The sequence below is a fragment of the Ixodes scapularis genome, unplaced genomic scaffold, assembly GCF_016920785.2.
Source record: "Ixodes scapularis isolate PalLabHiFi unplaced genomic scaffold, ASM1692078v2 PGA_scaffold10__122_contigs__length_95168666, whole genome shotgun sequence".
NCBI lineage: Eukaryota > Metazoa > Arthropoda > Arachnida > Ixodida > Ixodidae > Ixodes > Ixodes scapularis.
In genome coordinates this window covers 35,707,989-35,735,367 of record NW_024609836.1, presented here as the reverse complement: position 1 = coordinate 35,735,367, position 27,379 = coordinate 35,707,989, and the positions used below count along the sequence as shown (strand labels likewise).

Genomic DNA, 27,379 nt, shown 5'->3' with positions numbered 1-27,379 from the left:
TTGAGCAAAATGCAGCTCGTAGTTTTCGCCGTGGTGCTTATTCTACCATCTTTTCTAAGCGGTAAGTTTAATTTAAAAATATATATATATATAAATATATATATTGATATATATATATATATATTGTGTGTTCTAATCCAACCAAAAGTATAAAGCGGACTATGACGTTGCGGTTTTATTCTGGCATTGTGTAGGGATTTCACAGCTGCCAACAGAGGACAGTATATTTCGAAAGGAATCTATCCATAAGATAGCGGACGTCGGAGTGCGGCCAACACTACGAGCCAACGAGCCAGTAAAACAGCTTCGAAAGTGCAACGTCACTGCGATCATCGCATTTTTTAGTGCCTGTGTTTTTTCCAGTGTGCCGTGGAGTGGAACTTCAGCAGTTTTTCGCTGAGACCGCGACGACGAATCGGCGTCCACACCCACCCTCTGCCTCCGCGTTGGATGTGGACGGCGCGTCGACGAAGATTGTACCGGCGAGCGTCGACACGCTGTTGATCGTGGATTCGAAGGCGGGCTAGTTGGCGTGCCTCTTCTGCTCTCTGACTCACCGCATGGGCATCGTCGCATCCGTCGTCCACACGCTCATGGGGCACCATCGCATCCAGCATGGTTGTCAAGTTTCTGCCATGCACCAGCTGGAATGGTGTAAACCCGGTCGTTTCTTGAGCTGCGGCGTTGTAGCGAACGTGATGTATGGTAATACCTCGTCCCACGTCTTGTGCTCTACGTCGACGTACATGGAGATCATGTCGGCGATCGTCTTGTTGAGCCGCTCTGTTAGCCCGTTGGTCTGCCGATGGTACGCGGTGGTCCGACGATGGCTGGTGTGGCTGAGCCGAAGGATCTCTTGCGTGAGCTGGGCCAAGAACGATGACCCTCGGTCGGTTATCGAGACTTCGGTGGCGCCATGTCGAAGGAGAATACACTCGACGTAAAACTTGGCGACTTCCACCGCTGTTCACGACGGAAGGGCTTTCGTCTCCGCGTACCGGGTAAGGTAATCCGTGACAACGATTATCCATCGGTTCCCCGACGTCGATGGCGGGAAGGGCCCAAGCAAATACATTCCAATTTGTTGGAAAAGTGTAGTATGGGCCGATATCGGTTGCAGGAATCCCGCAGGTCTCGTCGGAGGCTTCTTACGCCGCTGGCACTTGTGACATGACCGCGTGTGCAGATTAACAGTTTTCGGGAGTTTTGGCCAGTAGTACTTGTCACGAATCTGGGCAAGGGTCCTGCTGTAGCCGAGATGTCCGGCCGTTGGGTTGTCGTGGCACGCTTGAAAAATTTATTCTCGGAGGCTGGTAGGGACAACCGCTAGCCAGGAAGTTTCGCGGGTTCCGACATTCTTTCTGAAAACCACGCCTCACCGCAGGACAAAGCTCGGTAGGTCCTGAGAAAAGACCCATGGGACAGAGCCTCTTCGACCTTCGAGGTGGTCGATGAGCGAAGTTCCGCGTCGTCGCGTTGCAGTGCCCTCACGTCGGTAGCGCTAACCGCTCCAAGAAAACGGGTGTCGTCAGCGGCCCCGGAGATTGGAGGTTCAACTGGAGCCCTAGACAAACAGTCAGCGTCATTATGCTTGCGGCCGGATTTATGCACAATAGTTACGTCGAATTCTTGCAGTCGAAGGCTCCAGCAGGCGAGGCGTCCTGACGGATCCTTGAGGTTGGCGAGTCAGCAGAGGGCGTGGTGGTCTGTGACCACGCGGAACGGGATCCGGCCCGTACAAGTACGGACGGATTTTGGTTATTGCCCAGACGACTGCAAGACATTCCTTGTCGGTCGTTGAATAATTTTTTTCTGCCTTGGACAGCGCCCGGCTTGCGTAAGCGATTACTCTCTCTGCTCCTTCTTGTCGCTGAACGAGAACTGCACCGAGACCAGTATTGCTGGCGTCCGTGTGGATTTCTGCTCCGCAGACTGATCAAAATGCCCGAAGATAGGGGCAACTGGAGCCTTCGCTTGAGTTCGTCGAACGCTTGTTCTTGCTCCTTGCCCCACTGGAACTGCACGTCGTCCTTCGTAAGATTCGTCAGCGGTGCAGAAATTTGTGCAAAGTCACGAACGAAACGTCTGTAGTAGGCGCACAGCCCAAGGAACCTTCAGGCGGCCTTCTTGTCTGATGGTTTCGGGAATTCGGCGACAGCGGACGTCTTTGCAGGATCAGGGCTTACAGCCTGAGCGCTCACAACGTGTCCCAAAAATTTCAGCTCACCATAGGCGAAGCGACTTTTGGAAGGCTTGAGTGTCAGCCCAGCGGTCTTGATAGCCTGTAGCACGGATCGCAGTCGTCTCAGGTGCTCGTCGAATTTGCTTGCGAACACCACAACGTCGTCGAAGTACACAAGACAGCTCTGCCATTTCAAGCCGGAAAGAACGGTGTCCATAACGCGCTGGAAGGCTGCCGGCGCTGTGCACAGTCCGAACGGCATTACTTTAAATTCATACAGTCCGTCCGGCGTGACGAATGCCATCTTCTCGCGATCTCGTTCGTCGACCTCTATCTGCCAGTACCTGCTCTTTCAAGTCCATCGACGACAAGTAACGGGCGTGGCGCAGCCGATCCAGGGTGTCGTCAATGCGGGGCAGCGGTGAGACGTCCTTTTTTGTTACTGCGTTCAGCCGGCGATAGTCCACGCAGAACCTCAGGGTTCCGTCTTTCTTCTTCACCAAGACTACTGGGGAAGCCCACGGACTGTTTGAGGGCTGGACGATGTCGTGATCAAGCATTTCCTGAACTTGCTTCTGGATGATTTCCCTTTCTTTCAAGGAAAGTCCGTACGGTGACCGATGTACATAAAGTGCGTTGTCATCAGTAACACTTCGATGTTTCGCAACCGTCGTTTAGCGCAGCTTTGATGACGTGGCAAGAACTCATTGAACTGGGCGAGGAGGTCAGCCAGCTGTCGTCGGTGGGGAAGGGGGAGGGTTATTGGGTCGATGTCGAGCTCTGAGGATGACGCTGTCTCGTGTTGCGACGAAGGGTATACTCCGCGACAAGTTTTCTCTACAATGCAGTGGAAGGTACGTCCCGCGTCCCCTCTCCTATTTTGAGTGTACGCAGGCTCTCCTCCTCCCCCATTTCCGGGGAGAAGAGGAGAGCCTGCGTACACTCAAAATGGGAGAAGGGACGCGGGACGTACCTTCCACTGCATTGCCAAGAAAAGTCGCGGAGTATAGTCTTCAGAGATTCCGGCGATTGCGGCTGTGTCCTGGAGCTCCCGGATGTGCCCCACGGTGGTACCTTTTGTTAGGTGCTGAGTCTCTTGTCGGAAGTTCGTTACAAGAACAGCGGTGCGTCCATCTTGGAGCTTTGTTACGCCTCTGGCGACACCGATCCCTATGCTTAGGAGCAGTTGAACATTACCTTCCAGCAGGGCGTCTCCGTGAATAGCTGTTTGGGTTCCGATGGGCACCAGCACACTCGAGCGCGGTGGCAAGTTCACGTGCTCGGATAGCACTGCGGCTGAGCCGGCCGACGTTGTTTCCTGATCCCCGGTCGTCATAAACAGGTTTCCGCAGTATCAGCCGGTTGGCTTCCAGGTCGATGACGGCGCCGTGCTCGCAGGGAAAGTTCATGCCGAGTATAACGTCTCTTGCACAATCCCGTAGAGCAACGAACTTCACCGGGCATGTTTCACCGTGAATCTCGACGCGAACGGTGCACATCCCGACTGGTGTAATGCGGTGCCCTCCGGCAGTTCGTATCTGTGGACCATCCCATGGCGTCGTCACTTTCCGAAGGCGTTGGGAGAGCCTCCCACTCAGGACGGAGTAGTCTGCTCCGGTGTCGACGAAGACCGACTCGTCGTGGCCGTCGATAACGACGATTAGATTATTCTTTGCCGTCGCAGGAGCGTCGTTTTTACGTGCGGCGTCGTTAGAGTGGGGGCCCTCCGACGTTCGTGGAGGATGTTTGCGTCGATTATCTTCGGCAACACCACCTCCAGGGGTTGCCGCGCTTAGTTTCCTCGACGACCAGCGAGGGGCAGCAGGCTTTCGCGTGGGGGCCTGAGCATCGGTGAAGCGGGGCGTCGTGGTGAGGGCGACCGGTATCCTCGGGAGGGAGCGGGCGCTGGAGATGGTGCTCGATGCAGATATTCTTCGATGTCTCGCGGTCGTTCTCCGCTCCTCGGGCGTGGAGCGTCCGACACGGACCCGCGAAGCCCGATCTGCCGGTAGGGGCATCGTCGTACACATGGTCAGCTTCCCCGCAGTGGTAACACAGCGGGCGTCGGTCAGCGGTCCTCCCGACGTCCGTCTTCCTCGGCGCAGGTTGCTCTGGGTGGACGTACGGCGGTTTCCTCGGTGCTGAAGGCTCACGTCGCGGTTGCGGCCCAACGGGCGTGTGTCGTCGGGTCATCACGCCAGCGCCGGTTCTTCGGGAGCTAGAACGATGATAGGAGTGTCCGGCTGGAAAACTCGCTGTACTTCCTCTCGAACCACCTCGGCAATTGAGAGGGAAGCTGGGCGGTTGGGAGCCGGCAGTAGTTTCTTGAGCTTATCCCGAACGACGTCGGATCGAGGTGGTGAGAGAGCCGGAACCATTGACACACCGGCGAGTCGTTGAAAGCGCACAGCTCTGGCCGACAGCGCTCGCTCGATGTTGGTCGCCTCGGCCATGAAGTCGTCTATCATCGTCGGGGGGCTGCGGACAAGGCCACCAAAGATTTCGCTCTTGACGCCCCTCATTAGGAAGCGCAACTTGTTCTCTTCGGTGGCTTGCGGGTCGGCGCATGTACGCAGTCGTAGCACGTCTTTAACGAGGCTTGTCACGCTTTCGTTGGGGGCTCGAGTCCGCGTCTGGAGCAGGTCCTCCGCCTTCTGTCGTCGGTGTTGGTTCGAGAAGGTTTGTTTTAACTCGGTGGCGCAGATATCCCACGAAGTGAGCGAAGCCTTGTGGTTTTCGAATCAGTGCCTCGCGGTGCCTTCCAGCGAGAAGTAGAGGTTCTGGACGCGTTGCTCGGCGTTCCATTTGTTGTGGCGGGCCACGCGCTCGTAGTGAAGGATCCAGTCCTCGACGTCTCTATAGATTTTGCCATGGAAGGGCGTCGGAAATTGGGGGGCGACGGGCAGGACAACGACGGGTGGTGTGGTCATCGTCGCGGTCTTCTTTGATTTCTGCGGCAGGGGTCCGAGTTCCGGCGGTAGACCTTGGTTACGGCGACTTGACCGGGCCTTGGTCTGGTCTTCTGCGAAGGGTAGCCTCCCGGGGCTGAGCATGCCACTTGGCCGGCGTGTTTTCGGAGAGGTAGGGTCCACGGGTATAGAATCCGAACGCTGGGGCGAAACTGACTGCGGCTTGCCACGCGGCGCCTTTTTTGTACACGCGTAGGCTTCTGGAACATTTGGCGTAGAAGTTCGGTGCGGCGAACATTCTAACATCGAATCATATATATATATATATATATATGGGTGATTTCATCTCAACTCCGGCACGGATTTAGGATCGAATTTTTAATTTTGACGAAAAAAATATATGTTTTGGGGCAGTTCCTATAATAAAAGAAGACGCAAACGGTTATTTCGTCGGATTTTTTTGTCCTCAAGTTATGGACGTTGAAGCGGTCAAGGTGGAAATTCATGTTTTTCCAGCCTATCGGAGGTGCCATATTTCACTCCATCCATTTTCCCTAATTTTTACGCTACATCAATATAACTTTTTGGGAACACTCTAGACATAGGCTTTTTCATGCCAATTAAGCGTCTAGGTCATTACATTCTTAATGATTTTTTTTTTATTTGTCAAACCGCCTCTCTGTGACGATATTTGACGAAGTTCAGCAAGCTGTGCTGTGTGACCTAATCAACATATTTTTATGATCTTTATATCACCGTAAAGCACCAATTATGCTCTTTCTTTTGAGTATAATTTCAATATTTTGCCATAAGTATATAATGCGCTACATGTGCCTGAAAAACGAATATTTCGAAAAACTAGCAAGTTTGGAGTCGATTTTCTAAAAACCCCACTTTTTATTTTTTTCATTTTTTATTCACAGTTAGTTAATATAGTAGTCTATCAGGAACTACCAACATAAATTGTAATATATTGTTTGTATGGCCGCTATTAAGACTCGAATCTCGTGCTATGAGCGTTTTGAACGGGACTCGCACAGGCGCTCTGCTGAGCAGAATTTTGGCCTATATAAGATTTTATATTTATCGCTAGCAGTTACCTAATATCCAACCATAAACATTAAAAAAAATTTTTAGTAGTGCTCTTAAAAAAAAGTTACTTAGAAGTCCGTATTCACAAGTGCGAGCGCACCTTTTTCTCCCAATACGGGGGAATGCAGATCGTTAGAGAAGTCCTCTGAGGCCTTTTGCTTTCGGCTCCGAAATTTTACAGATGCCACCCCAGTAACACAACCGTGCCACTAATCCGCAGGCACTAAAAGAGACGCCGCTGCTGCGTGGCACTCAGATTACGCGCGAGGCGGAGAGCGATTGTTTAAGTATGGATCGACGGGAAGATTGGGGACCCAAATGAAACCGAATCTTCGTACGTCTTCTAACTGATAATAGCCTTCTCGGTCCCTTTCTGGCTCTTTACTTGAATTCCTAAGCCACGGCGGAAAGCTGGTACTCATTCTACCTCCGTGCTGTCTGAGCTGGATGAACTTAAAACTGCTCTTGCTTTCAGAGAGCCAGAAGTGTTCGTTACTGCCATGGCTAATACATTATTCAGTTCAGACCGGAAAGTGTGCGCCGACTGTTCGAGGAGACACAAGAGAATAGTGTTTTACGGACGCCATTTTCGTCAAGTCTCGGAGCTAAACCTAAGTTTTCTTAAGCAAGTTCTACCGGCTGAGGACGCCCTGCGCGTAAGCCCTGGAGATGTTCTGTGCAATAACTGCTACACAATGTTCTTGGGTCAGATTGAAGAACATAAGCCAGGACAGGAAATGTTGTCATCAAGCTCATCGTCATCATCCCTGAAACCAGCGGACAGATCACTCGTTGACGAGGAAGCCCTGGTCCAAGGAGTGTCTAAAGCAATTGATGCTGCCGAAGTAAGTGTGACACCACTTAAACTCCCTTCTAGCGTGACCCCACGAGGTCGTACCGGCTATGTTAAGCGAAAAAAATCCGAGATAACCGCGGACTTCAAAAAGAAAATTGGTCGTAAACTAAGTGACGTGTACGGAGAACCTACGGGCACAGACAAAGAAGATCCATGCTCCTCGTGCTCCGACTGGGTCAGCAATTTACGAGCAGCCTACGTCAAGAGCGCGTCGCAGCTGGAACGCTACCGCCTCTTAACTCTCTTTCCATCTAACCTCAAAAAGAAAGATATCCTGAAAGCAATTCCTGAAGTGACGAAGCATGCTTTGGACCAATCAAGAAAGCTGAAAAAAAATGGGGGTCTGGGCGTCACCTGACCCATACCAAGGACATGCTCTCAACGAAAACGATGTCGCTCTTGCGTTGACTTACTACACATCAGATGCGAAAGACTGCTCAAGACAAAGCCCGAACAAGAAGGATGTCGTAAGGCTTTTTATTGATGGTCAGGAAGTCTTCGTCACGAAGCGATTTATGACGAGATCTATTAGGGAAACCTACAAAGAATTCAAGGCGGCCAATCCCGAGTCAAAAATGGGCCTAACCAAATTTTATTCTCTTCGGCCCAAGTGGGTTAAGAAACACCCTGTACATGTAGAGTGTGTGTGTGTTTATGCTGCGCCAACTTCATACTCTGTCTGACATCTCTGTCAAATGCAGCGGGGAAGACCATGACCTTTGAAGACGTCCAGAAAATTTTTCTTTGTGAAAATCCTTCCTAAAACTGCTTCTTGCTGAGGTGTGAAGCCTGTTCGAACCGGAAGGACATATCCCTCGAGATGCTAGGGATGAGCGCTGAAGATGAACTGGAGTTGGCACTGTGGGAATCTGGTGGCGAGTTGGTGAAAAACATTTGGAGGCCACTACTTTTCTTAACGAACTCAACAAGTGGACGAAGAAATACATACCCCACTATTATATTCGGCGCGCACAACAGAGAGCAATATGGCTTGAAAAAGCAAATGTGAAGCCACGTGTCGTAGTCCTCTACTTTGATCTCGCCGAAAACTGGAGTATTGTGCACCAACGTGCAGTGCAGGGATACCGCTGGAAAACCAAGATGGTGACAATCTTCACCTGCGTTGCGACGACCACGTAGGGAACACTAAGTTTCGGCGTCGTGAGTGACGATACCTGTCATGATTCTGCACACGCGCTCTATTTATAATGATTGAAGACAGGCTCGAGGAACTCTTGCCCGTTTTTTTGGAGCTAATCTATGTTTCGGACGGCGCTCCAAGCCATTTCAAAAATCGGCACCAATTACACGAATTTCAGAAGAAGTTTGTTGTCAGCTGGTGGATATACTCGGCGTCAGGGCACGGCAAAAGCGATGGAGTGGGTGGTGTGCTGAAGCATCATGCGTCACTGCATAACTTGAAAACAACTGAGCTGAGCTCCATAACTAACGCGCGTACGTTCGTTGAAGCTCTCGGCCAGAAAATCAAGGGGATAACGCTTCTCTTCATCAATCAAGAGGAGCTGTCCCGTTATCGGGAGCTTAAAAGGAAGGGGTGGGAGAAGGTAACCCTATCGAAAGGCATATCCAATCTTCTCATGTGTGGAGCAAAGCAATGGGGGAAGGGGGAGGTGATGTGGTCCTAGAAGGAGTTTACCAAACCCCAGAATAGACAGAGCTAAATGGTGGGACCGTGAAAAGGCCGGACCGTTTCAACAGTGCGTTCATCCTTGTCCCCCTGTGAGAGCGCGCTGTGTGATCAGACGACGCGCCATAGACTTTGACACTGAACTGACTACAATTTGGACAAAGCGAAAACTGGCTCAGAATTGCATCAACCTCTTGTTTCGAAATGTGCTTCGTCGAAAGATGACTATCCCTATTCCAGGTGTTTATCACTGTTTTTGTGTGAGCAGCGCCGCGTAGTATTGAAAAGGTACTGCGTCGTCTATCCGTAAACCAGACGGAATTTGGTGGTGTTCAATTCGTTTTAAAGCTTATATTTGTATTAGCTTTGAGTGTATTTTATGTTAATTAGGAGTATATGAGACATTTGGTCAACAAATTTTGATATATTTTATGAAATGAACATGTTTAGGCTACAACATAAAATATTACTTCCCTTCTCTGGTTACGTGTCGCATCTTGAGTTTAAACTTCCGAACTTTATATGTAATTGTCATATTTTCTTATGTCAAACAGAGATGCAGTGCATATACATATGTGCGATTTAGTATCTCACGCTTGGGAAGTACGGTCTATTTTGTGCACATACGGGCTCTTTCCTAAAATAACGACCATTTCGTGGCGTGTAAGGACGAGCATTTCGTGGCGTGTAACGCTTCAAATGCGTTAGTCATGTGTCTAGGTTTCATTTATATTTGCAGCGATTCATGCCAGGTTACTTAGACTTTTCCCTCGTGACTTAAGTTTGTCCGTGAGTTTAGATGTTACGTACTTCTCCGTCAATACATAAGGCGAAGCTCACACACCTTTCAAATCACCCCAGTGCCAAGTAAATAAATATTGTAAGGATAAATATTGTTACTTCACTTGCTTTTACGCTCAGATATTGTGGTAAGTACTAACATTAAGTAGAAAACTTTACATTGGCCAAAATTCTGCTCAGCAAAGCGCCTGTGCGAAGTCCCGTTCAAAACGCTCATAGCACGAGATTCGAGTCTTAATAGCGGCCATACAAACAATATATTACAATTTCTGTTGATAGTTCCTGATAGACTACTATATTAACTAACTCTGAATAAAAAATGAAAAAAAAAATAAAAAGTGGGGTTTTTTAGAAAATCGACTCCAAACTTGCTAGTTTTTCGAAATATTCGTTTTTCAGGCACATGTAGCGCATTACATACTTGAGGAAAAATATTGATATTATACGCACAAGAAAGAGCATAATTGGTGCTTTACAGTGATATAAAGATCATAAAACTATGTTGATTAGATCACACAGCACAGCTTGCTGAACTTCGTCAAATATCGTCACAGAGAGGCGGTTTGACAAATAAAAACAAAATCGTTAAGAATGTTATGACCTAGACGCTTAATTAGCATGAAAAAGCCTATGTCTAGAGTGTTCAAAAAAAGTTATATTGATGTAGCGTAAAAATTAGGGAAAAGGGATGGAGTGAAATATGGCACCTGGAAAAACATAAATTTCCACCTTGACCGCTGCAACGGTCCATAACTTGAGAACTAAAAATCCGACGAAATAACCGTTTGCGTCTTCTTTTATTATAGGAATTGCCCCAAAGCATATATTTTTTTCGTCAAAATTAAAAATTCGACCCTAAATCCGTGCCTGAGTTGAGATAAAATCACCCATATATATATATATATATATATATATATATATATATATATATATATGGGTGGTTTCATCTCAAATCGTGCAGGCAAAAAGGGTCGAATTTTTAATTTCGATGAAAAAAATATATGTTATGCCGCCGTTTATAAAACCGCAGTCGACACAAACCGCAAGTTCGTCGGATTTTTTCTTCTCGACTTATGAATTTTTAAAGAGGCCGCGACGAAAAGCAGTGTTTTTCACACCCGTCGTGGGTCGGATGTTTCGCTTCATCTCCCGCCATGGATTTTCAGTCCACATTATATTATCTTCTTTGAAGCACTCTGTGGACACATTTAAAAGGCTCCAATACCATGAAATAATTTTAGGCCTTTTGCTTTTTTTCTGTAAAAATGTCAAAAACGCCTCCTCGGTCAATTGTTGACGAACTTTGACAATTAATTACTGGCGATCTACTTGGGTTACACCGATATTTTTTATGTCCACGGAGAGCCCAAAACACGCTCTTTCTATTTATAGTAAAATGCCTTGGCTGTATAAAGTATCCTTTGCTGTACGTTTACGTTAATATTATGCAAAAACCAAAAAGTACCATTTTTGAAATTGATTTTCTCAAAAAACCCATTTTTTATTTTTTTTATTTTTTGTTCAAATGTAGACATGATAGTTCTCTACACGAAAATCAAGCCTAGAAAATGTATATTTTGTTTGCATGTTTTATATTTAGGCCTCAATATCGGAAAAAGACGTCTTTGTTTTGCAAGACCTAAGTCAGACATAGCGACCCATGCGTCTCTATGAATTGTGAAAAAGTTTTCTTGAATTTTCTTCTGCATTTTGTAATCAATTATAAACGTATTTTGTGATATTGAATATTTATGTATGTTTTGATAAGAGCGGGAACCATAAGATACATATCTAACCAAATCAGCAGGCCTAGTAGACTTTCAATAACCAAAAGGCACAGACGTTGTATTGTTTCGATTTATAAACCTTTCAAAGTAAACTAGCACGACTAGCTATTACCTGTCATATTACTAAGACAAAGAAAGTCACCACATCGTCGATATATTATATACAATTCTTTACGAAACCAAACACTGGGGCTTGTTCACCGCACATCGCACAGGTCACCAGGGAATGTCCTTTCACTTCCGTAATACACAAAAGTCGTGACACAGAAACGGTCCGAAACACACAGAGAGTGTGTCATGGAGAGGGGTAGGAAATAAAAATAAATAAATAGGAATTAAATTGCCCAACTCCGATCTTAACGAAAATTGCGTTAAAAAAAAAAATAAAGTATTTAGGTTCGAGCGGTGGCAAGGCGATAGGTCCACGCCTGGTGGAGAGTCAGACAAAGATGTCGACGGCACGTAAAGGTAAAACAAAACAAAAGATCAATAATTTAATAAAGACGGGAAAACTCAGCCGCATATAGCAAGAACATAAACCAACTCCCCCGGGCATTCCCTAAACGGGACGCAACCAAATGCGTGCGAACACGCTCTCTACATCACCGCCAGGCCGCTCCGCCATGATGAAATAAACCCAACAACTGAACAGTGCTAACAAACAGTTAGTAAGAAAACATTGAAAAAAAAAACAACAAAAAAAAAACGTTCAGAAAAAGTCGCATTCGAGAAACAAAGTTCAGCGGGGCGAAGAAACACAGACGAGTCGGTCCCACGACATTGAAGTCTGGCAGGATGACGGCGTCCACATGATGCTCGAATCTGTTCCTCCCTCTATTACGCACATCCACGACGGCTGTGCGGAACAGTGGCTGTACGAAAGAAAGTGAAGAATAGATTCCAGCAGGCGATGCGCGAGAAGGTAACCGAGACTATGCTTCAAGCTTCACATCGGGAGAGGAGCTTTCGAGGTAGTTTCTGCAGTTACTCAAACTTTCTCTTTCCCCTTCCCTTTTTCAAAAGAACACGTCAGCCGGCGCTAACGTTTCATCTCGAGAGAAGCCCACTCTTCACAAACGGTTATACTTGACAAGGAGGCTGACTTCGACCCAACTAGTCTCCGGGCAGAATACAAACACAAGCATATTTACCAACACGCTCGTTTTAATATCAGTCTCCGGGCTTTGCTGTTTCCAAAAGAGATAACCCTTTATAAGGACAGAACGAGCGGGTTGGTGAGGATAATTAAACTTAAACACTCCCTTCTCGTTTTCTTCCTCAAGTTTAATAGATAACCCTTCGGTGCTATCGGATCTCCCCGGAGAGAGAGAGAGAGCACGGCCGTTTCAAGGTAAGGATAGGGCGCTCGAAGCTAGGGCAAACAGGCGGCATCGTTTCACGCATGCACGGATGGCTGGTTTCAAATTTCCCCACATCCCTAAAGAAACCGGCCCATCTTCGTGTGTGCGTCTGCGGGATTTCTGTCCCGCGCCGCCGGTTTTAGCGCGCACGCGGCGTTGTTTTGGCTGGCACAACAGTTGTTGACCGTCGACATTGTAAGGCCGTGGTGTCCTCATCCTTTCAGGCAACGATTCCTTTGCTTTCCCTTGTGCAATACTCTGACAGACTCCTCCTGGGTGGCTGTCACTGTTCGCCGCGTCAACGAAACAATCGTACCATTTCACTCCTCGTGACGCAGGGTGCGCTGCTCGCTTTACTGTCACGGGCCGTCCCATCTAACACAACGAGAGCGAAAGGTCGTGGTCATCTGCTGGCTCCGAAAGGGCGAGACGTTCATGCAGGCCAATGAGGGCCCCGAATCAATAAGACGTCTGCCGACTCCTACACGTTAAAAATTTACGACACCTGCTGGTCTGTTAAGAAGTGTTGCTTTCTCTTTTTGGAACTCCTCCGATGTAGCTTGCCGCCTATAATAAAATTTAAATAATCAATAAATATATCAGGGTGGAAATACTGTATTTCAGTTTTATGTGGGAACGTTGAAAAAAAGAAAAAAACTATTTCCAAGCTTGTGAAGACGCGCAATTCGCAAGTCCATTTCGAGCCGTAAAAACACGTTTTTGTACGATATTGATGCTTAAATGTAGAACATACAAACAAAATATACACTTTCTAGGCTTGATTTTCGTGTAGAGAACTATCATATCTACATTTGAACAAAAAATAAAAAAAAATAAAAAATGGGTTTTTTGAGAAAATCAATTTCAAAAATGGTACTTTTTGGTTTTTGCATAATATTAACGTAAACGTACCGCAAAGGATATTTTATACAGCCAAGTCATTTTATAATAAATAAAAGGAGCGTGTTTTGGGCTCTCCGCGGACATAAAAAATATCGGTGTAACCCAAGTAGATCGCCAGTAATTAATTGTCAAAGTTCGTCAACAATTGACCGAGGAGGCGTTTTTGACATTTTTACAGAAAAAAAGCAAAAGGCCTAAAATTATTTCATGGTATTGGAGCCTTTTAAATGTGTCCACAGAGTGCTTCAAAAAAGTTAATATAGTGTGGACTGAAAATCCATGGCGGGAGATGAAGCGAAACATCCGACCCACGACGGGTGTGAAAAACACTGCTTTTCGTCGCGGCCTCTTTAAAAATTCATAAGTCGAGAAGAAAAAATCTGACGAACTTGCGGTTTGTGTCGACTGCGGTTTTAGAAACGGCGGCATAACATATATTTTTTTCATCGAAATTAAAAATTCGACCCTTTTTGCCTGCACGATTTGAGATGAAACCACCCATATATATATATATATATATATATATATATATATATATATATATATATATATATATATATATATATATATATATATATATATATATATATATATATATATATATATATAAAACGGGCATGGTGGCGGGAGGCCGAAGGCGTGGGTATATAACTGAGAAGAAAAAACCCCTAGTGAAAACAGCAACAACGGACGATTTAATCTTCGACGTTTCGGCCGGAGTCCGGCCTTCGTCAGGAAGGCCGGACTCCGGCCGAAACGTCGAAGATTAAATCGTCCGTTGTTGCTGTTTTCACTAAGGGTTTTTTCTTCTCATATATATATATATATATATATATATATATATATATTATAAGTAAATATACCCCAAAATTACCTGAAAGATGCTCTGCAAATATTTTTCGGCGTTCTTATCCTCAATACAAACGTTATAATTAATTTAGGAAGGCCTTAAATTAATTTCTTATTTTGAAGCTAATTTAAATTACTACCTGTTCTTGACATACTGCAAACGACTTATATTTTTCGCGGGCTCAATATTTCGCGATTTAGGTCAAAGCCGAAGTTTTGGGAATTTTCGCGGGTTCTAATTTTCGCGAAGCGGTGGAATCGCAGTAAAAATTCCAATATGTTTACATATTGCCGGAATTGTTCGCGGAACCTATTTTTCGTGAATTGCAGGCGATTCGCAAAGTTTGCGAAAATCAGTTCCTCGCGAAAATTAAGTCGTTTACAGTGTACATATACAACTTCTCCAACATATAGAAGTTATTTATTGCCTCTTTTATGTAGTGAACAAAACTTTTATGTGTCTGTGGGTTGAAAAAGCAAAATACACAGTATCAGAATCAGTTTATTTTTGTCACAGCGCTTTTACACACATGTGACAAGGGGGGCCAGGAAAAAAAGCTGCAAGTTTGCAGCTCGACGGGATCCTGCCCCCCAAAACACAGGGCAGAGCGGCACTGTCACAAGGACGCGGGGTGGAATTATGACAATTACGCACGCAAGCCGTCAGAAAGTGTCCAATTAAGTAGCTGCTATATCGAGTAGAGCATGAAATACCACTTTGTTCTAGTTAACAAAAAGTCATCAGTTAGCAAGGTTGATGCTTCTTTGCTAATTAAATTGACCGGTATCGTGTCAAGAACAAACATAAACATCCAAGCTCTGTCAGTTTATTATTATATAAGAAAATGTTCACTTGGGTAAGCACTATTTAATGCCAGATTCGATCTTAGTACGAAGGTGCTTATAAATTAGAGGGGTACAAGTTAAATCACTCCTTTCTGCATGATTCGTCGCCTGCGTTACGGAGATGAGCGTAAAGTCAAACAAGGTTGGTCATAAAACAAGCATTGTGATTTCCGCTCAGTGTTTCTATAAAAGATACACTGGAAGGACATGTCCTAAAACTTTCGTGACATTTTGGAAATTGTATTGCTTTGAGCTCACTTGTGTCTTCACCATTTGCGTATTGTGAAACGTATATCGTATGGTTGATGATATATGTGGTGACGAGGTGCCTATTTCATAATTTTATGCACTGTAATTAATTCCTTAGCTCAAGGGCACAACCACGATTTAACTTTTAACACTGCGATGCAAAGTTGTACCAATCACGGCTATTCTAGGCGACCTACCTCACTTTGCAAGAACTTATTGATTCAGGTACAATATATGTGACTGTGGCTAACAAGTTGAGTCGTATAAACACGAGGTTCTATATGTTAGGGTAGATTTATATTCACTGTTGTGTCGAAATTAAATGACAAAATTTAATATTTTTCCTTCTTGAAATCTGAAGAGGATTGCACAAACGATAGGAAAAAAAAACTATATAGTTAATCGTTACACGGCGTAAATAGTAGGGAGTTTAGCAGGTCGTTTCCAGACGAAGGGTTCGTCCTCGAACGCATCGGCGACACCACTGCGCATGCGCGTGCGAGTCGTTCGGGGCGTCGGTAGTCTCTTCTCGTTCTTTTCTCCCACTCCAGCCGCTGGAGTCGTCATCGCAACGCAGCCAGCACCGTTCACGACTCGGGTAAAAAAAAGATAGGGGTCGGTTCGGCGACCGATTTCGCCGATCCAGTCGAGCGTTAGGCTTAGGACAGCGGGAGGCGATTTTCCATCCTGTTACTCTGCTTCATTGGAGAGGTTGAACCAAATCATTTCGAGGACTGCTCACAATGGTAAGCGATCGTGCATGCTGTAAACAGCGCATGCTAAATATTTGCGGTCTCCGGGCAGACTAGCTGCCGTGGCGACCGCGAGCAGACGAAATGATTTGATTCGACGGCACAAAACGTGAACGATCGTTCAAGTTCAAGATGAGGGAGAAACATCACATACCTTCACGGTCATTCAGATACTTTTTACTCGATCTAGCTTCGCAGGTCTTGAAGTGCGACCGGCAAATGTTACGCCGGCCGTCTTGTTTACATCAGTCGTACTCCAGAAACACGAGCCGCCACGGATTGGCACGTTGCAGAATGTTTCACATGTTTACTAGAAGATGGCGCCACCAGTCAAAAACAATCGTCGTCATCGTTTACACGGTTACGCCAGCCTCACGATTCGCTAAAATATGTCAAATTTCACGTACGATTTCACGGAACGGACCAGCTGCACCGTTCGTTATTTCGGAACCGTGCGCTCGAAAAACGACTTGCTAAAACTCCCTAGTGCCTATGGCAGGGACAATGCAGAAAATATATTCTCAATTTAGCGGTTCAAGCCGGTTCGAACCGGTTCGAACCGTTATCTTTGCTCCGCGGAACTGAACCGGAACTGAACCAAAAGCCGTGAACCCGAACCCCAACCGAGCCAATAAAACTTTAAGTTGGACACTCTGGGCAAAAACCGTGTTCTCTTGAAAAACAGACAGAAGTCTGTTGGCTCGAGGTCCGAGCTGTAAGGTTGGTGAGGCAAAACATCTTGAAAATGCAACTCCTCCAGAGTGGCCTTGGTTTTGTCAACAGCCGCCCTCATTCTTCCAGGACGGCATGAAGAGACGGGTGCACCGGTAATGGTAACGGAAGGGAATTGCCGCTGGTGACGAGTGTATCGAAGAATTGTGCGCCCTGGAAAAGAGGAGATTGCAAACTTTAATTTGAGAATAAAAAAAGCGACAGCCCTGGACGAAAAAATTATGAAACATTCTTCCTACATGAAAGGGTGACTCTGCTCAAAAGTCGAACCAAATTAAATGACTGGTATCGACTTACGGAGACTAAATACGAGCAGTGTCAAATTATTATACTAATGGGAAACCGCAATTCACCCTAAAACCGATACTAAAAATGCTACCACAAACTACTCGGAGGGCGTGCAGCTTGTTGGCTACTTATCAAGCACCTTTGTGCCCTGATGTTATTTTCATTTTTTTAGAAGGTTTCTTGCGCGTACTCCCACTTTTCTCGCAATGTTTTATGCTGCGTTTTCAGCCGTCCCAGCGTACGATTTCTGCTTGTTACGTTATGTTTTAGAGGTCGTAGTTTTTAAGTACTCTACAGCGATCGCGCACAAAGATTATTGACTTTCTGCTGGCTCAAGTGCGTCGTGGTGCCGAAGGTTGTACCGAAGGTGGCATTCGCTGAAGGCCATAGTTTAGTTCTTTCCTGCTAAGCGCGGGCTTACGATCTGCTTTTACAACGCTTCACCAAGATTGTAGTTCTTCTCAGAAGAACTGCAATATAGGTTCATCGTGGCAGACTTCCTTTTCAGCTGGTAAATTTATGAACGTTTATTAATGTATGGTACAGATGGTGTTTGATATCTGCAGAGCAAAGAAGTAAAAAAGCCGTAGCTCTTACCTATCTGATCGAAACTGCTCTTGCGACTAGAAAGGTAATACGCTTCGCGGTACCTCAATACGAACTTTGCGTCACGTGTCGACCATGCAGCTGATCACATGGCTTGCCATAATGCTATAGCCGGTAGTTCCGGTTTCGCAGTAAACCACCGATAAAAAAATTTGGAGATAGGATATCTACAAAATTAAAAAAAAAAACATAAAAAAACTGCCACTTCGTAATTTAGGTATACTTCCTTCACTTAAACCCGTCGTGATCCTAATATCGGGAAAGTGCGCCGGACTTACTGATTAACAGCGGCAGTTCGCTTTTAGACACAACAACAAAGTGCACACATTAGCGAGGAAGTCCTTAATATAAAATAGTAGCAGTAATATTGGTGAACAAAGCAGAAAAATGGTTCTAACTTATCAATGTTTATACACTTCTAATAAAAAATAAGGCGATGGTTTTGATAATGTAATTAATCAAAATACATACGATAATGAGATGAGCCGTTTGCACCTGGGATGTAAACTGGGAAGCTGAAAGGAACAGTAAAATAAAAGGAAAAGTTAAATAAAATCGTTTGCGTTTTTAGCTCAAGTGAGCTGTTGGCATTATCCAGCGAACTAATAACTTCATTCACAATCTTTTTTTTTTTTTTTCAGGGGAATCGTTTTCTTCATACACCGAAGTTTCCAACGAATGCGAGTTATTAATTAGAGAAGGCGGAGACAGTATATGCTCTGAGCAAGAAACTGTGAGTATTTGAAAGGATAGAAAACAATTAAACAGAAAATAGATATTTTTTTATTTGATATTCCAAGGTGGCTTCCTTATTTAAAAAAAAAAAAATTCTGATTGTTGTGGGTTTCCCCTCTTTTTTTCGGAAAGTGTGTGTGTGTGTGGGAGGGGGGGGGGAAGATACCACGTACAAACACAGGATGTCTGTTGGACCGTAGAATGACGTGTTTATTGACGACTACGCCAGGACGTTTTGCACGTCGGCCAAACAATAAAAAGAAAGACTAAAATATCGGAGATGTCATATCTGACAGATTCACCTGGAGGGGCCCACGCTACCATACTAGGTAAATTCATAAAAAAGGGGAAGCTGCAAAAAAATAAAAAGAGGACCAGAGCCTCCCTTATAGTCTCGGGGGTTTTGGGGCCGGCTAATATAACCTGCGGGAAATGGACGCGACCGGGGTAGGTGGTCTGTCTAAGCCGGAGATGGGTCGCGTCACTGATCACTCCCACGGGTGCGCCAGTAGCAGATTAACCTAAAAGAGCGAAGGGAGACACCGCCCTCCTCGAAAAATGCGGCCTCACCTCAATGTTGTAAGTCGCCACCATGACGGTGTGCAAGGCCTGCATGTGCTAGGCCTACACTCCGTTCCACCTTACAATGAACCGCGATGAACGCTACGAACACACGCGCCAATCCATAGTTCGTAGCTTGTCTTGTGACTTCGCACTTTCGCGTCACTCCGCCGAGCCGGAAGGAAGGAAGGAAGGAATTGACTTGTATTGAAAATCGAGAGCCCTCCACGAGTTCACAACCTGATATCCAGGTTATCTGCAGGGGTTTCCCCAGGAATTGAAATTGGGGGTGATGTCTAAATTGTTGGGAGGAGGGTTAGGGGGGGGGGGGGGGGGAGGCATTGAGAATAGAGGAGATCGTTGCGAATTAAGGGAGTGCCTTCAGAAAAACAAGAAAAACAATTTCCCTACACACCCCTACGGGGTGTGTAGGGAAATCACTGGTTGTCTGCTCGTGCGCCGCCGGTAGCTGGGAGCCTGGACGATCTTCAAATGACTCTTGTTGGTGACGATGGTTCTGACTGCAATTGTGAATCCCATGAGCAAAGATGCTGCGCGGCAGGCTCGGGGTGTCGGAGGGGGGTGGTATTCCAGATCCTGAGCTCCCCTTGGTCAACAGACAAAGCCATAGTGCTGGCATCATTGCGTCACCGGCGAACGCCAACGTTGGACACAGATTGAAAACGAGTGGTGAGTCACCGCTCGGCTTCAAATCAAGTTTGAGCCGAACATTGACGTAATCGTCGTGTTCAATTTGTTGTCAGCATTTGCCGCCGCTGATGACGATATTTCTCTTAGCACTACGGCTTTGTTATCTAGGAGGCGTTGCTCTGGGACACGTTTCCAAGAGAATTATCAGAAACCTGGCTCTCCTTTCCGCGTACCCGGTCGGGTGTGCACGCTCTGCCGTAAACCTTGGTCTGTCCGTTACTGGCAGTAGCTCGATGACGGTCCGTCGCAGTGTTGTTAGGGCTTCGCACTCCCAATCTTTGTGGGAGAGCCTAGGGATGGAGGAGGTGGAGGAGACAACTTTATTTTGCTTGTGCTGCGGTGCGAATTCCTAGATGAACTGCCTTGATCTCTAGAGTTTATGGCGTGTGTTAATTCTGGGAATCCGCGGAGGCGTGGCATTATTGCCTTGTTTGTTTTTGCCTCGAAGGATCCCAGATACGCAGACCATTTTGCAGTGTCTGGCTGCAGTGCGGCAGTTGTGTAAACCAGCACACAGCTAGCATCCTAAATCAAGGTCAGGGATTCTCGCTGGTGCTTCCTGGCTTGGTGTTTTTTTGTGTTTTTTTGCGCTCCTTATCTCTATTCGAATACATGTTTCTTGGTAAGGGTTTGGCTGTCGGGGTTAGGTCGAAAATGTACCATTGTGGCCTCGTAGCCGGGATGGAGTGCCGTGTGTCTATTTGAATCCATACGTAAGGGCAAATTTTCCTCCCTTCTTTCGTGCGTTGCAGCTTGGCTCGATGTGCATCATTTTGCTGCTTTTCGGTGTCTGCGAAATCCGGCAAGTAGATGGCCTCGTGCAGCTCGGCGGTCTTAGTGTCTAGAAGCTGGAGACCTAAATGACTTTGAAGGCGAGAACCGCCATGACAAGTCTCTTGGGGACCTCTTCTCGAGCTTCATATTTTCCGTGGGAGACCCTTGGCACAAAATTCAGTCCTTGGCTGTGTCCATTTCTTGGACATTTCGCTGACCCATCTGTCAGAAACTTGTTTGCTGTGCACCAAGCTTACCCCTCGAACACTAACGGGCGGTTCTCTGTCGATGGGGTTGCCGCTAAAGGTGAGCCCCAGGTCGGTATTACTGCGTTCTTTCTCAAAGACCGCGTACACAGTCTTCTCGGGCGAGGGCTGCATGCCTGCTTCAGCCAGGTACTTTGCTATGGTGGTGAGTGCTTTCTGCAACGTCTCTTTCTGAGATTCTGACACTCCGTCTTTCGTCCAGATCGTGATGTCATCACCGAACGCCGTCAATCCCAGTCCCTGTATCTCGTGTAGCTTTCAAATAAGTGGGGCCAGCGCTATTTTGTATAGGATCGGGGATAGAACAGCTCCTTGCGGGACCCCGACCCTGTTGTCCCTGGTTCATCCGTGTTTAGATTTTGTGGCGAAGCCGGCCCCGATGCTGTATACTCTGCGTGCCAAAAAAGAATGGACAAAGTCGAGCTGCCTTCCATTCAGACTTAACTCATCCATCGTATAGATAGTAGTCTTATGCGGCGCCGAATCGAATGCCTTCTTTATGTCTATTGGCACGACGACTCTCCTCTTCTTGCTGCCTTTGGGTCTGTCCACCAAGTCTCCGTAGATCAAGGTGAGACTGCCCCTGGTACTAAGGTTCGCCCTGAACCCCGTTTAAGTTGTGTGGAATATCCCTATCGCTGGGGGTTGAAGTGTGCTGTTTCCGTGCCAAGACCTTGCGCTCCATGAGTTTTCCCAGGACCGACGTTAGAAAGATGGGCCTGGCGTTATTTGCGTCGGTAGACGGTTTCCCTGGCTTCGGGATAGGAAATACCGCGGTCACTCTTCACTCGTCGGGAAAATCTGCGGGTCTGCCAGATCCTATTCAAAGTCTTCAGTATTTTGTCTTTGGCCGTTTTTGGCGTGTTTCTCAGCATGGCGGCCGTGATCCCGTCTGGGCCCGGCGCGCTGTTCTTCTTGGTCTGGCCAATGGCTGCCTCAAGTTCCCATCCCTTAAAGGAAGAATTTTGGCGTTCTCTCGCCGACCCGAGGTGTTTAGGGGTGTAGATGCTCTGGTATGAGTCTTAATTCAGTTGGGGAAAAAGACGTTCCCCCGTTTCCTCAATAATTTCTTCTGTTTCCTTTTCCGCAAGTAACAGGATAACGGGAACGTTGCTGACGCTCTTGTTCTTTCTGCTCATCGAGTTGAAGACTCCCTAATGGTCTTTCATCATGATGATGTGGTCGAAGGATTCGCAGAAGTTTTAACAACGGTTTTCATCCAGTTCTCTCGCGTACTCCTTGGCTTCTGTGGCAAGCTTGTTGACTCCTTTGAGGACTCTCTTTTTTTTCTCTCTCTCTTGTATCTAAGGATCGCTTGCCGTCGCCTCTCCCAGAATCTCAGGAGGTGCATGTCGGGAATCAAAATGTCGTCCACGACTTTCCTAGATTCAGTTGCCCTTCCGAAAGCGTTGTATAGCAGCTGGGCGATCTTTGCCGCGTGGATGCATGCCTTCGGCAATTTCCCATTATTTGTCTCATACTATCACTTTTGTTGGCCTCCTGTGAGTCAGATTTTTCTTAGCCCTAAAACGGTGTCATCGTCACGTGTCGGAAGAACATGTGACACCCTGCGAGCTTTACGTTGACTTCGGTGGCTCTTAGTGTCCTTTGAGGTCCCTCGTGAAGTGAAACAAGGTATAAATAGGAAGAACGGAAAAACTTGTGTCTCAGATTGTATAAAAAATGTGTCTATCAAAAACTTGAGCTATGGAATGTGTTAGGGAACGTATACAGTACAAGCACCTTAGTGACGAATAGCATAAACATAAGGGAAATTAAGAAAAATAGATCCTTCCAAAAAGCCCCGGAAATCTGTCTGAGGAAGCACCGGAACCAGTTTGTTGTATGCGAAGGATACGTGTATGAGATTTCGTTAACGTGTGGCAAATAATATATAGGCCATACAGAAAGATGTGTTCATGAGAAATTACGCGAATATAACCAAAACGTGGGCAGACATCGAGATGGCCATCTGTCGATGCATTGTCATGAGTGCGGATGCAACAATGTGTTCACTACGTACTCGCTTACAAACATGCCTAAAAATAAAACAGTAAGTGAAATTATTGGAACGGTCTAAACCTAAAGTTACGACGGTAAATGCGTCAGCGTGGCTACGATTGATATGGCAGATAAAGAGAACCAGTTCTTGCGATTAGCAGCGGGGTACGGGATTGTTTGAGTGGCGCGTGATGGCGCAGAGTATATATTCGCGCGGAGTTCCAAAACTTATACAGTTGGTGCTAGGGGATCGTGTTGTGTGTTCCTCCCCCTTGTCTCTATAAGCGCAACCATTTTTTCAAAAATAAATCAAGGCGCTGATTTTTATATCGTTGCTTCTACTGGTATCGGATGGGGCGAGTAGTTCTACAAGGTTGAACGGGGTAAATATTGCCTAAAGTAAAACTGTTGTGGGAAGTTTTATGTCCACGAGTGGTTAAAAAAATGACGAATTATTATCGACAGAAACATGGAAGGCAGCTACTCGTTTCAGAAAAATGAAACATCCAGAGGAGCGAAAAAGTAACGTGATTCTATCGAATCTCTGTGCCGAGTAACCTATGGTGCTCACCAAGCTTTCCAGTACACGCAAGCGGTGTCTTATCTCATGAGTACTTGGTACCTGATATAACTTGATACTTCATATAACTACCCTGGCGGTAGCTGTACAAGTACTTGATAACCTAGAGCTCAATGAAACAGCCCACGCAAGGGAGGCCGTTTTATCAAGATCAAAATTGCGGCTTTAACGCGAACAAAACTCACAATTTTTTTCCGGCGGCCAGTCTATACTTATCGCCACCTTTGTGCACGAAGAGGCGAAAATATACCTGTTGAAACTATAAGTGATTGAATTCTATAATCGGTATTTGATATTTCTACTGAATAAGCCATATATAAATTGACGATTTCGGTAGTCACCTATATACACCGTAAGTGAAGGGGTGGCTAAAAGCATTGATTGCCTCACAAACTAAATTGCTCTGTTTTTTCCTGTCCAGCCGCAATGTCAACATTTAGCCAGCTGTCCCAACTTGCATGGTTGTTTCACTGAGCGCTACGTCAGAGAGCAGTTCTTTGACTGCCACCAGGATAGCGCTGTCATGAAATAGGACGCGTTCCCGTATTCCCGATAGGTTTTCTTAGCACAGTTCTCTGTTACTTTTTGTTCGAGTAATGAGTAAGGGAATTTAATTATTATTGTTCACCAATGTGTACATGTCTACTTCTGGGGAATAATGTGTTGTCAGAAAGTCAAATAAAGCGACAAGCAATGCTGAAGTGTGATGAGCGGAATCGGCTAGAAGGCTATGTATTTTTACCCACGGAGCCGGTCAGGTCTCCTATAAATCCCATTTGCGGCTACTGACCCGCCGGTTAAGGCACCCGCAGATATCAGCAGTGCCCCCTCAACAAGAGTACCAAAACCTGTTGCTCTGTTCAAGACAAAAAACCGCTGCAGTCAGCGTTGCTCTTGAGCTAGATCCTGTCGTTACAACAAGATTGAAGTAAGCGACGCCAGTTCATGCACTTCGGAATTTCGCTTTTGTCCAAGTTGAACATTTTAAAGATTTATTTTTTATTTACATATTTCTATTACACAATTTTATTCGTGACATTATGTAACTGTATTTCAGAAATACGAAACCTTTGATCCAAGAACATGCACTGTGATATGCCAAACGGGAGAAACGACGGAGTTGCCAGAAGGGGTGTGCTCGGGCGGTAAAATGGTAAGTCACCTGGGAAGCCTCTTGCTGCCTGGGCGCTTCATTTTCTCACATGTGCCCTTGGAGCGAGACCCCGGCTTTTTCATATAAAAATAAAGTTGTTGATAATTAAGTTTTACTTTTTTTGAGGGCAGCATGGCAGATCAGTATAAAATATTTCTGGCATTGTCATGTGTTTGGCATTAACAGAGGTAAAACTGATTGTATTTTTTTTTTATAATTTTATGCAAATTTTACACGCGAACTATATTTTTAATATGTGACAAACCATATTTAATTCCATTGGGCTCATTCAATAAGATACACTATGTCGTCTTTTTTGTTGTTGTTGTGCATGCAGATGAACACATATTTGCCTGTATCTCAGTGTACAGTCGGTGCAGAGATAGTATAAACATCATTTAAATATGCAGCTACTTTCAAACTTCGATGCGAAATATTTCACGAGACTTAAAACACCTCTTATGTCACGCCTACATTTACATGATCATGGCAACTACAAAAAAGTCCTCAGATAGTAGAATGAATCCCACCCACGTAACCCGAACTTGATGATTCGGTCACAATTCCTGAACCCTCTCAGTGTTTAGAATAGCCAAATGACCTTCCTGTCGAAGACTGGTAGGCAAATATTGAGTGGCAATGGCCACGTGTAATACCGTATTTTTAAGCCTATTGATGAGGCGAATTTCTTTTCAGCGGTTACACCATGTCCTGTCAAATGGTTTGCTAGAATATGCCTGTTCCTCTCAGCCGGTGGGAAGGAGTGCCTCCGTAAGAGGCGTCCATGTAATGATGGTGTGGTGAATAAAACAGCATTGCAGCGTAAGATTATGCACGAGCCACGGTGTTTATAAGGGTGATTCAACATAGAATTAATCGCGGCACCAACACGTTTAAAAAATAGTAACAAAAAACGCAGATCGTGCTTTAGTTTTCTATAAAAATTATAAGAATTATACTCTCGTAGAATTTTGTTATTGTTAACTCTCACAAATTTATATTCAATAAAGTAATTGTGCCAGATTACTCTCCACGAGTAACGTGAAAAAGCGCATTGTCGCACAACCAAAACGCGAACCGTAAAACATTTTTGTACGGTTGATAAAGGCGCTGCCCAGACTCGAGAGGTACAGACTTTATATCGGATGTTTCATTTTAATTCGAACGCATTTATTACAACACATTCGAAAAAGATGCACTAAAACAGTTTGTGCAGGAGAGTCATAAGGCCAAGGGGTACATTATATGGGTGGCTAATCTTTGCAATAAGTCGGATAATTAACTTAACTTACTTAATTAACTTTTTAATTATTAAAAATAATCATATGATTTCAATTAAAAACATGCTGAGCATAATCGAAAACCACTATATCAGTGAATTTTAGAACGGCTTAAAGCTCGTGAGAAACTTGGGAGAGCACCAAAGTTTCCATTCGTGCGGCAGTCGCAAAGCTAGCAGTGGCGGAACGCGATGATAATCTAATCATCCGCGTTTTGTAAAAAGCACATTTGTAAAAAGCACATTTAAATGAGTATTTCAGTGTGAATCTTTTATAGCAAAATGTATTAAAAATAAAGTGCTGCGCAATTACAGACATCTCTATAATCAAAAGGAAGCTGTATTATAAGAGTGATATCTGTGTTCTGATTGTTATAAAACTAGTGTCGCATTTTTTTCTTTTACAGGAGTGCACTTCAGAAGAAGTAAAAATACAGCTTAGAGACTGGCTGACCGATATTTGGGAAAGGAGTGCATAAAGCATTTTTTGACAATTGTGGGTTGTTGTGCAAAGAAACAATTTTGGTTACGGTGACTGATCAATAAAAAGTAACGTGTGTCGTTCCTCTATATCTATAATTCATAAGAAAAAAATACACACACTTGATCATGTTTATAAAAACGACGGAGCTCGAAATGTGTGTTGCACAAACCTCACACACTTTTTTTTTAAGCTTATTGTTTGTGTAACTGTACTTCTATTTTACATATTTTTGTTATTTTCTAACACTTTTTCTGTGAACCTCCTCTCCGAATTTGCGTCTACCCCCTCCCCTTTCCTTTCTTTCCCCATCTTTCCCTCAGCAAAGATCACATGACGTCAAGTCACAACGTTAATATCCCCGCTTAATTTGGCAGAGAAACTGGATTGTGTAGCGCTACCAGCGTGTCGCTCCTTCATGAATCTCATTATCATAGAAAAAAAAAAAACCATAAAACACCCACTAGGAAAATAGGGTCGTCCTTCTCGGAGGTGGACTGCGGCCCGGAGTGCGGAGCCAAGGTCACGCGACATGTTTTGCGTGACACATGACGTCAGTGCTTGTCTTAGTTGTTTTCGATGGTGACGTCACAGGTTTCAGTTTTCGTCGTTTCGCATGCAGCATACAACTGAGCCTCGACCGCCTTTTGCAACTTTGGCGCTTTTGTCACTTTGGTTGGGTTGGTTGCGTGCTGCCGTGCTGCTGTCTGTTGGTTCGGGCAGGCCGGCGGGTCCCGACCTGACGAGAAGTTGGACGAGAGACGCCTCGTTTTCGTGCCGCAGAGGTGTCTCGACCAGACCTCGGCCCGTCACTCGAAAAAAATGTAATACATTACAATTACAATTTACCGATTCCTAAATATAATGAATCCCTGTTACAAACCATTGTCGCTGAAAGCTAACGGATTACTTTACTCGTTACGTTATAAATTACTTTCACGTTACTTTCCCGTTCACTTATAAAAAAAAATAGAAAA

General features: G+C 45.4%; 1 protein-coding gene across 1 annotated transcript; it reads left to right on the top strand.

Moving 5' to 3' along the window:
* Window positions 1-26,400, top strand: LOC115312620. The gene is made up of 4 exons (XM_029971468.2): window positions 1-61; window positions 18,503-18,594; window positions 24,547-24,642; window positions 26,329-26,400. Exons 1-4 carry the CDS (start codon window positions 10-12, stop codon window positions 26,398-26,400), a joined length of 312 nt encoding a protein of 103 aa, XP_029827328.2. The 5' UTR covers window positions 1-9.
* The last annotated feature ends 979 nt before the right edge of the window (window positions 26,401-27,379 follow it).